Below are 11,533 nucleotides of genomic sequence, written 5' to 3'. Positions count from 1 at the left end.
GTTTGGGACATTAAACCTCCAAAGAAGCACTGAGGTGGGTGTCATCCCCTTTCCCGAGTCTTCAGGGCCCCATATTTGTCCTGGTTTGAAAACAGAAAACACTCAAGCAGGCTTACTATTATAGCTTACTGCCTAGCGTCCATGTTGTCTTGGCAACCTGGCTGACAGGGAGGGAGACCGAGAGAGAGAGAGAGAGAGACAGAGAGAGAGAGAGAAAAAAAAGAAATTAGAGGAAGGAGCAAGCGATGAAGACAAAATGAGGTGGGGGGGAAGAGTGGGAAAAAAACGGTGCCAATAGTGGAGAGTTGTGTGTGAATGGATGACGTCACGGTCCGGCGCCAGGCAGTCTGCCCGGCGGAGCGCTGAATAAACGCTGTCAGCGAGAGGGAGCAGTAGGTCTATGGGCCCTGGGAGTGGAGGAATGTAGGAGGCACAATAACGCACACAGCTGGGCAAAGGAATGGGAATGTGGCGCAGACGGGCGGCCCGACAAGTTATGGGCTGTCCCTGGCTGGCTCGGGCTCCCATAGCGTTTTATATTAAACGCACTTTGTTTAGAAAGATATCTCTCATAACAATGCACACCTTGTGAGACAGTAGCCTACCAATGACAAAGACAAGCAAATATAATGAATAACTTACGAATATATGAATGAATGAATTTCAATAGCCTAATATATGTTTTTTTAACTTATATACACTACTACAGTTAGTTATTTTAATTACCCTACCGTCATCACATATGGTCCAATATTAGATGAATGTATTCGATTTTACAAGCATGCATTGGTGGCGCATGATTTAAGCATATGTAGACAAAATCTCCCGTAGTGGCTGTGCGTAATTACGCACGGACAACAGCCTATACACATAATGCAATCTTTGGCTAATCTGTCCAATGAATTGGAAAATAGCATAGGCCTATCACATTTATGGATCAATTTCATGATTGTGTTTTTCCTCATACTATTGTATTTTATACAATGGGCAGGTGTGGCAGGTGTCTTCTTTAGTTCATATTCCTCCTTGGTTTGGGAAGAGAGAGAGAGAGAAAAAAAACACACTCGCAGTCTCGCACCGTAGTCTCGCACACACAAACACACCTTTCTTCTACAGACAAGCAGCCCACCGCAGCGCGCGCACCACCGCCACCGTCGCACACACAGTCACACACACAGAATGAGACACGCCTTTTTATAGGCTCCGTTGTTCGGTCGGTGGGCAGCGGGCGGCTCGTGATTGACCAGATTTTCGCCCAGAACTGTCAAGCAGCCGCGGCTGGCGCCTCCCCTTTCCTCTATAAATGTAGGAAATCTATTCATTCCCTTCACGCCGTGTCTGGGTGAAGTAAGAGAGGTTCCCTGTCTTCTCGGGATGTGTTGACAGAATATAATTAACGCCTTCTTTCTCAGACGGTTTTCGTGATCTTGTACTTTCGTCAAACAGGTATTACAGTAATTTAAGCGTTTCATAGTGTCGTAATCGCAAATTACTACTCCTACTACCAGTCATTGTTTTGTGGGTTGTTTTTTCCGTTTCCTTTCCTGAACCGTGCGTTTTTTCGTTGTCATCTAAAATGAAGGCTATTACTCCAGTCCGCCCCCAGAAGGATTCCTCCTACAGCGGCAGCGATCTCCCTTTGCATTATCTGTCGGAGCACAGTCTCAACATCAGCCGGTGCAAGATGGAAGAAGAGGACCTGTTCTGCCTGCAGTACGACATGAACGACTGCTACAGCCGTCTGAAGCGCCTGGTGCCCACGATACCGCAGGATAAGAAAGTCAGCAAAGTGGAAATCCTCCAGCATGTCATAGATTACATCTTGGACCTGCAGCTAGCGCTGGAGACGCACCCATCTCTCAATAAACCACAACAACAACAACAACAGCGAACCGGGACGTGCCCTCCTGCCTCCAACCCCAGCCGGACACCGCTGACGGTACTCAACATTGACCACCAGGTAAGACGCGTCCATCTGTCGGGACACGCCGGGTCCGGACCCATATGGCTCCCTCTGTCAGACACACACATGTCCGCCCGTCACACTCAGACAAAGCGCGTCCTGTCACGAGCAGCATTCCCGTTATCTGTCATTCATTGTCCTCTCAAATTTGTGTCGGCTCTATGGAAACTAGCTTTATTAGAAAAATAAAAACAAAGATTATAATTTTTTTCCCTGCGCACTGGCCTCGAAAATCAATGCTAAGATGCAATTGGCGCGTCTAAGATTGCGCACTTGATTGTGGGCTTAAATGATTTGCATCATAATGACTGTGAGCATTTGCTGTGTGACAGAGGCCCACCTTATCACTGTATAGGTGAAGTACCTCAGTGTGCAGGCCACTCCACTGCTCACAATACAGCTTATTTGTTATTCAATAGGCTATAATAGAATTTATTATGTAAGCTAAAAGCCTGCTCATTTTTATTCTGCTTTACTGTAGCCTATCATTTATTTTGTAGGCACAAGGCCTACCGTTTCACTATTATATATCACTGAGGGTTAAAACATATTCCTTCCTTTTTTTTAGAGGGCGTCAATAGTCAAAAAGCCGGAGGACTCAATTTTATGCCGCTGAAATAAAAAAAACAACACAATGGTAAGTTGACTTATTACTTGCCTATAATGTTTCAACGATGGCTATTTAAAATGCTGTTTTTTATTTATTTAATTTATTTTGTGTGTATCACCATCAATAGTTGAATAGATTTTCTCCCATCACACTAAATAAGTCACGCTATGATGGACATGAGGGATATTTGACTCTAGAGCCTCTAGAGACAACATATTGGTATAGGCCTATATAGGTCTTCGGTCCATTCTCAATCATTTGACTTTACTACATGCTGTGCCTCAGCAAACGTCAGGAAAATAATAATTGAGGAACTGGAAATTGCCAATATCCTCGGAGGCAGCTGTGCATTGCGCAATAACTGTCCCACTCCCTTGAGTAGCAATTCCCCCCCAGCAGACAGAGGGTTAAAGCGTCACCGTGGCCCCTCTTTCTCTGCCTCTTGTCTCACGCCCTTTCTCTTCGCCTTGTAAACGGTCGAGGACCGGTGACAGTCTATTGGCTGCTTGCAGCTGTGTCTCGTATAAAAGTTTGCCCAAAAGCCCGGAGAACTGTGGTTGTTGTCTGGCCTGGTATGTTTTGGGTTGTTGATCAAGCATGGCCTCTGTTTTGTCGGTGGCGCCAGTCAGTCTGGAGCCCTCGGTTCACACACCCCCTCTATTCATCCCCCCTCCACAGGTGTGCAGCCCGCACAGAGCCGGTCCAAAGCCAGCAAATCTTCGCCAGGGACTCACACCCACTGGAGGCACAATCACAGGGGGATTTCAAAACTGCTCCGAGGAATTAAACAGAAATCAAAAACGCTATTTATATCACTTTTTTTTGTTCAAATGAGGGGACGCAATATCCAAGCACCACCTTTGTTCTTGCCATAATAACTTTATTTCTTGTAATTTGAATTTTATATGGGTGAAAGATGTGAAATCCTTTGCTGCGAAGTTTTGTTGGAAACTTGGTCAAGAACATATGAAAACAGTTTGTGAAGTGTGCATAAAATAGCTAAAAACAACAGTTTAAAGCTTTACTAAACGTTGAAAATAATTGTACGTTTTTGACATCTATTGTTTAAAATAGATGATTTGTGTTGAACAGGGATGTTCCCTGGGATCTGAAAATGTTTAATATTGTAAAGAAGAACAATTCTGAGTCGAGACAATTAAGATTGTACATATAAAGAAAGAAATGTTCTATAAATGTATGTGAAAGGAAATACTTATATGCTTAAAATAGACTATTGTAATTATAAGATATTTTTATTAAAATGTTTTGTTTTTTGGTTATGTAAATATTGTGTTTTCACTTTTAAGTCTTTAGTGAATGAATGTGGTCATGCTCTGCCAATAAAGTCCTCACATCATGATATCAGTTAACTCTTCACAGTGTTTGGAATAGTTTTAATATGTAGCATGTCAAACTCATTGCAAAGATATTGAATGTGCACTGAAACCTCCTCCTGTGTAGATAATGTGGCGGAGGAATTCCAGTCGAATTCCTCTACCTTTATTTTTATTTGCCCTGCTCAGCTTTTCTCTTGAATTTTTTCCTTTTTTTCCCTTATCGATTAACTATTTGTATTATGACAACAAGCTCAACCATTTAAAGCTGTGGTCACTCTGGTGTTTTAACCTAAAAAAACGCATGATTTGGTTTACCTTTGGCCGTTCCTAAAAGAGTAGATCAGTTACAGAACCTTTGGCAAGTGTAGAGAGAGTGTTTACAATTAAAACCACAGACCATAACCTTAATGTCACTAGCTGCATAGCGGTGTTTATATTGTACTGCAGGCGCTGTGATTCCTTTGGGTTCGTCTGTCTTCGTGTGGACATTGGCTCCTCTTAACGCATTAATGATTCACCACCTCAAATCATTAAACTTTGTTTTAATGAATTTATATACAAATTGTGGACTAATGATTAACATCCTCCTTTTTGGAATACAAACATTGTGTTGGGAAATGACATTTGGTGAACACTGATTGATTTCTCTGCTGGAAAGTCATCAGCCATTGTTAATGTAAGAAAAAGAAAAGAATCCTGACATTCAATGCCGAATTTACCTCACCACCCTCTTGCCAGTGTGAGAGGGAACTTGTACACTACTGTCAGCTGCACTGTTGGACTTGACCTTCACTGGCTTGTGAGTTGTCAAAACAATTAAAGGGTAAAGTTTCCAGGAAGAAATGTGTCGTCTCAAGTTTTCTCTCAAGGTGTGCATCTTGGTTAATTTGTTTCAAAACCAATGCTGGCAACAGCGATTATAAGGAAAGTTGTGCAAAGGCAATAGTGTCATTTACCAATAATTAATAATATATTAATAAAAATTTGGTTTATCAAGTTCACACAGAATAAGTCTAGTCGATCATAGTGTCTGTTATGGACAATTTCTTTCTTTTAAATTGCATCAAGATATACAGGTGCAATTAAGATACTGTAAGCAAGAGTCTAAAGTTCTGATATTAATTTATATATAAAGTTAAGAACTGGTTTCTTCCTCTTGGACTGATAGGTCTATCTTTCTTCCATTAGATGATGTTTCTGAATTGTGCCCCCTAATGGAATTATCTGCTTTAGATCAAAGTGGTTAATGTGTTTTTTGTTTCTATTGCAGCTTATCTCCTGAATTGTGTTGTATAAAGTATACATCTTAATTAATAAATTGAATAGATTGTAATATTTATCTATTTGTTCAAAAGTAATAGTTATTACCAAATGACATATTCAAAGTCATAATAGCATTTACAATACACGCCATTTTTGACCAATATGTCGTTTTGGAAGGAAACTCTACTGTTTCCCTCAACAACACAGCGACCCTTCTGGGTTGGCTGTGTCCATACAGCAAACAGCAGAGAATGCGGGTCAGAGGGGCCTTTTGACACAAGCAGACACAGGCCTTGTTGGTGTTACAGACATCTATCAGACACTCTGGCCTGTTCCACTCTGGGCATCTGAGGATAACGAGGCCAGACCACCTGTGTGTGTTTATAGTCCACAGTGAGAGAGACTGGCCCTGCTGCCCTTGACAAGTGCTGTCCTTGTGACGTGTAGTGTGTGTGTGTGTGTGTGTGTGTGTGTGTGTGTGTGTGTGTGTGTGTGTGTGTGTGTGTGTGTGTGTGTGTGTGTGTGTGTGTGCGTGTGCGTGTGCGTGTGCGTGTGCGTGTGTGTGTGTGTGTGTGTGTGTGTGTGTGTGTGTGTGTGTGTGTGTGTGTGTGTGTGTGCGCGCACACCGCACATTTGAGAAAAGGGTGAGAGAGAGACAGAGAGAGGGTGGGGAAAGAGAGAGTAATCTCTGTGTGTGTGTGTGTGTGTGTGTGTGTGTGTGTGTGTGTGAGAGAGAGAGAGAAAGTAGAGAGAAAAGGCAGTCTTATAGCGCAGGTGGCCAAGTTGACAGTTAGACCTTCTCAATATGATTAAAGATATTCTCTGTACCAGAAGTGTGGCTGGTGAATCTATGTTGAACACTGTTGAATCGATGCACTCAAATCATGCTTATGAATCCTGTGTACAGAAAAGCCACATGTACTGTATGTGGACATATTATTTCTCCCCAATCATCTACAAATCAACCACTCATTCAATTAAAATTCCAACCACCTTGCCACACAAATTTAGATATAGATTTTATTGATTGCTTGAGCACACCTTTTGAAACAGAAATAACAAAATAACAAAAAACAAAATAAAATATACCAAGGTGATTATGAAAAAAGTCAGTATTTTCAAGAAATGTCAAAACCCCCAAATAAATTCATGACCCTACTGCACTTTTATCACATTGAGATCACATAAGATATTTCCCCTCACTATGCAAAGAGGAAAATAGCACCAGCAGTGGTGCATTCACCCTTGATAACCCCAGCTGTGATTGCCAGACAGCCAGCATTCATTGCATCAAGGAGGGACATCTGGTCATGTGGACGGTGGTCATATACCTTCCACCTCCATGAAGAGAAGAGTTACTTAATAAGATTGAGAAATGGAGAGTATGGGGGTCTTGGGGGAGGAAATGCCTCACATGTGGGTGGGTTTTTAGTACAAACCATTTGGTGACCGGAGCGTTGAAATGCAACATTGTCCCATACAATGACAAAGTATGACATGCAGTATTACCTTCCCTCTCTCTCCTGGTAGCACCATGTCTGGATACAACACATCAAGGAATGGAATAGACACTGTGCATTCATACCTGTAGTTCCTCTTTTCAAAAGACTGCAGAGCTGGTTCCTGTTCCGGGTCAGTTTCGCATAGCTTCATTTGATTGGCTCAACAGCAGATTTGAACCATAGACATAAAAAGGTAGACTTCCCTTCCGGCTCTGGGGCGCATGTCTCTGTTGAAGGCAAGACATTTCCCGAGATTCCTTGGGAAGCATAGCTTAAGGGGATGTTCGGTAGGCCAATCAGAGGAAATGTAAACGTTTGTTTTCTCATGCCAATAAAGCTCCCTTGAATTGAATTGATAAGTCCCGGAAAAGACGCGCTGTGATTGGCCAGTAGTCACTTGAGTGGCAGCGATAGACATGGAGGAGTCGCATGAGTGACTGCAAGTGACATCAGCACTTCCGCTCAGCACTTCCGCTTGACTTTCTGCCTTCAATGGAGACACGTCGCTCCAATGAACTGAGACATCTATTATTATTTATTTATTTTTAATATCTATTATTTGAACCATATCAAGGTATAGTGGTTTTCCAGTTAAAATATGCTGCTGATAGCCAATCAAGCAAAGCTATTGGAAACAGCAGGAACCAGAAAAACATGCCACCTTCTGTAAAAGAGAAGTACAGTCATGCATAGAGTGCATTTAACCTCTGTGTGAACAAGAACACCCCCACTGTGGAGAGACTGCAACACACATGGTTATGTTGGCCCACCTTTGACCTGTAGTCAGTGGCTCAATGATAGTGTTCCTACCACCTCTACTTGCTTCATCCACATAAATGAAAATATGTGTAGTTAGAATTACAGTCACTCAAGCGCCGTTATTGTCACACATCACAGTAGTATAAATTATTCCAGCTGCATGCAAGGTAATATTTGACTGTCTGTAAGAAAATACATGAAAGTAATAAACCCTTATCTGCACATTCAGACATCTCATGTCTTTAACTCCTGTCACTATTCCTCTGTTTCATTTCCATTTGATATCTTTCAAGGATCCTCACAATGGTGGTTACATTTACTAGTACATTGATGACATTGGTAAACATGTTGGTCCTGAATGACTGCTGTCTGGGTTTTTTCATAATCGAATGGCATTGTTGACATCAACCATATCGATCCACTATGACAGTGAAGACTTTACCCCTGCCACAGCACAATTTGTAATTGTAATTCAGTAAAGACAGGTGTGAGGGAAAAGGATGTTTTGATGAATATATAAAGGGCATTGATAGGGAACCTGTTTTATACATAATGCATACAGTAGTAGGTCCTGAAATGCATGAAGGTTACCAATTAATTCCTGAATATTCTTACTATTCGTGCGTGCCACAGTTGATCTCCGGAGATTGGGCTGGACCTATATTGCCCAGCCTGAGCCTCTCTCATTGATATGCTATGATTGATAGCATGGATCTAATCTGAAAATGTGGCTTTTTGTTTTCCCATGTCACTCTATCACCTGCTCCTCCATCTATGGACCCCTGTTCCTTTCCATTTCACTTCTCCTTGGTCTCTCATATACAATTGCTCCATTCTTGCAAACACCAACTAAAAGGTGAATCTTTTATGCATGCATAAGAGGGACTGATTGTTGATTGAGTGAATGTGGAAAGTGCTTTTACACAAAATTTCTTCATTCACAATTATGGGAGCAATTTCTGCAGCTGACTCAAAATGCTTCAGTTCTGTTTGACATGATTTACTTGGTGTCTGTGTGGAATTGACTGTTTGCTAAAATGCATTTAGCATTTGCATTTTGAAGCAACGGAAAATGGAAAAGTTTCGTAAAATAGAATATGGTTTAGGTTGTTTCAGTCATGATCTACGGTGTGTGTGTGTGTGTGTGTGTGTGTGTGTGTGTGTGTGTGTGTGTGTGTGTGTGTGTGTGTGTGTGTGTGTGTGTGTGTGTGTGTGTGTGTGTGTGTGTGTGTGCGCGTGTGGATAGAAAGATATAGTCAGTATGTTTGTATAATACTGTAATACTGATAATAGGTACTAATTGTGTTCTAAAATCTAAATAATTCCTTGCAGTGAGTGGTGCAGTACTAAAGCAGCACATTTTAGGATTTCTATGCTAACTATAATGCTAACATGGAGATCAGTATGGGTGTTCCTTTCTCTCTCTGCCAGACAGTACCTATCCTGTCCAAGCTGTGATGCTATGCTAAGACACTACTCATCTCAGTAGTACACTAGAAAAACAGTACAGTTTTATTTAAAAAATCCTCAGTGTTCATTTATAAATGTCTAACTCTGAGATTTTACAAATGTAACCAATGCATTTACATCCTAAACAACAATTCAAACTGTCAACTGGGTACAAAAGGTAGCCTGCATCTATCTTGCATTTATGCAAGATAGATGATAGATTAGGTTTTCCAAATATGACCGCTAGTACAGATACGGCACTAAAAGCATGAAAAGGGGACCGTCTTTCTCTATATCTCTGTTTATTTTCAACACATTGCAGAAGTTCTCCCTGAACCTTCAACTGTCAAGCTATAGCAGCTATAGAGCTCTCTCTCTGTCTCTCTCTGTGTGTGTGTGTGTGTGTGTGTGTGTGTGTGTGTGTGTGTGTGTGTGTGTGTGTGTGTGTGTGTGTGTGTGTGTGTGTGTGTGTGTGTGTGTGTGTGTGTGTGTGTGTGTGTGTGTGTGTGTGTGTGTGTGTGTGTGTGCGTGCGTGCGTGCGTGCGTGCGTGTGTGTGTGTGTGTGTGGGGGGGGGAGAGATATGGAAGTCAGTGCACCTGTTCAGCAAGGCCAGCGCTGCCCTCCTCTACCTGTGTATGCTCTCCTATCCAGATGGTGGGAAACCCTCACATCCTGTTTGATAAGGAGACACAGTCCCATTGGTCAGCCAGACAGAGGGAGTGGAGACACAGTCCCATTGGTCAGCCAGACAGAGGGAGTGGAGCAACCAGTCTTGTGACCAGTCAGTCACAAATGTTATTATGAGCACACTATATTATTATTATCAAAACAAGGGACTGGCCATGCAGCTGTAATGCAACTATAGCCAATTGTTTGAACAGGTGTGTGTGTGTGTGTGTGTGTGTGTGTGTGTGTGTGTGTGTGTGTGTGTGTGTGTGTGTGTGTGTGTGTGTGTGTGTGTGTGTGTGTGCATGGTATGCGTGCGTGTGTGTGCGTGTGTATAGTGACAGTAGAAGACTAGGCTACTAGTAATATGCTGAGTGTTAATTTAACAGTGACAGTGTAGAAAATAGACTTGGCAAATTCGTTAACATATGTGGGCTTTTGTCCTCCTCCTTGCGTGCAAATCAAAAAATCTCTCATTTACCACCACCTGTCTGTGAGCACAAACCAACCAAATCAATTGCTGTGTGTGTGGTTTTGTCCAATAGACACACACAACCGCCTAATTACACAAATTTCTACAGCACACCATGACACAGACACATAAAACGGGGACGCTAGCTATCGTCTCTCTCTTGAATTAACCTTCCGCATATGTTAAACTGCAATAACAGGTTTAGCCGTGGTGGCTCGCCTCCCTCTCTCCCTGATTTAACTCCACATCATTGTGTTCCGTGGGGGCCTATATCCCCGCGTGTTAATCACTGCTCTTCCTGCAGCACACAGAGACATATATGGCGGCTGCTCGCAGGAGAACAGCGGAGGACGAGAACGTGCTCGCTCTTGGACACTACTTGATTACAGACTAATTGGTCTGGAGTGATAAATATCTCATGCTCCTCGCTAATTGCAGCTATTTAAAGCAGCTATTAGCTTAAAATGCCTGCCCCCAACAGCCGTTTACTCATAAACAAAATGTGAGATGCGGCGGTTCACCTGTACTCAAAAACTAAAAGAAGGTTGGTTAGATAGACGTGTCTAAAATAAATAATAAATTAAGCTATTTCAACAAGGTGACTCTATGCTGCAGAAGGCTTTTATGTTGCTTTTGTCTAGATTTATTTTCTTTCCTTATCACATTTCTGAATAATGAGTAAGTAGTCAGTCACTATCAAGTAGAATTAGGCTATTTCCCTCTCCCCACTTCTGCTGTTCTAATTTGAGTATTATTATTATTATTGCTTAATTTATCACAATTACGTACATTCTCCACATTTATATTTGATGTGATAATTTATGTGATAATGTATGAGTTACGTGTAAGGGCCGAGCATTAAGAAGATAATTATAACTACGGTATATGATTCAACATTGTATTTCTTTTTATAGTAAACAATGGTTTATGAGAGGCTAGTTTTATAGTTATAGTGCTCAGTGTGAACCTAGTGTGTGTGTGTGTGTGTGTGTGTGTGTGTGTGTGTGTGTGTGTGTGTGTGTGTGTGTGTGTGTGTGTGTGTGTGTGTGTGTGTGTGTGCATGCGTGCGTGCGTGCGGGCGGGCGTGCGGGCGTGTATGACAGAAAGGGGTAGGGGGGTGATTTATTCTTTGTAAACAAACAAACTAACAAAACAAACAAACATACTAAATGATCCCAAAGTATCATTCCCAAAGTATCAATGTTCATTATGTATGAGATATCTGCCACTTCAGTTTGTTTGCAGTGGCCGTGGCAGTTGGCAGTAGCATATAATAGACATAGGGCTCCATTTTCGTCACCGCTAAACACCTTATCCCTAAACTTCTTTGCCTTTTTTACTATTTTGCTAAACATTTTTGAATAGTTCAACTAGCCAATCTACATTGACACATTGTGAGCTTGTAGACTGGCCATTTGAACTATTCAAAAATGTTTTGCAAAATAGTAAAAAAAGAAGTTTAGGGATAAGGGGTTTAGCGGTGACGAAAATGGAGCCCATACTGTTTGAGT

General features: G+C 41.8%; 1 protein-coding gene across 1 annotated transcript; it reads left to right on the top strand.

The window, feature by feature from the left end:
* Nucleotides 1-1,271: 1,271 nt before the first annotated feature.
* Nucleotides 1,272-4,780, top strand: id4 (inhibitor of DNA binding 4). Its single transcript, XM_083760994.1, has 3 exons — nucleotides 1,272-1,960; nucleotides 2,532-2,600; nucleotides 3,252-4,780. The coding sequence occupies exons 1-2, from the start codon at nucleotides 1,577-1,579 to the stop codon at nucleotides 2,577-2,579; spliced, it is 432 nt and encodes a 143-aa protein (XP_083617120.1). The 5' UTR covers nucleotides 1,272-1,576; the 3' UTR covers nucleotides 2,580-2,600; nucleotides 3,252-4,780.
* The last annotated feature ends 6,753 nt before the right edge of the window (nucleotides 4,781-11,533 follow it).

This window comes from Protomyctophum parallelum, assembly GCF_964188405.1.
Source record: "Protomyctophum parallelum genome assembly, chromosome: 3".
NCBI classification, from domain to species: Eukaryota; Metazoa; Chordata; class Actinopteri; order Myctophiformes; family Myctophidae; genus Protomyctophum; species Protomyctophum parallelum.
The sequence above is the reverse complement of the archived record's forward strand: the minus strand, read 5'-3'. Positions and strand labels throughout refer to the sequence as shown.

Coding starts and splice junctions, on each gene's coding strand:
- id4 (XM_083760994.1), top strand. CDS start 1,577: ATGAAGGCTATTACTCCAGTCCGCCCCCAGAAGGATTCCTCCTACAGC. Junction 1,961..2,531: donor TACTCAACATTGACCACCAG/GTAAGACGCGTC, acceptor CCTTTTTTTTAG/AGGGCGTCAATAGTCAAAAA.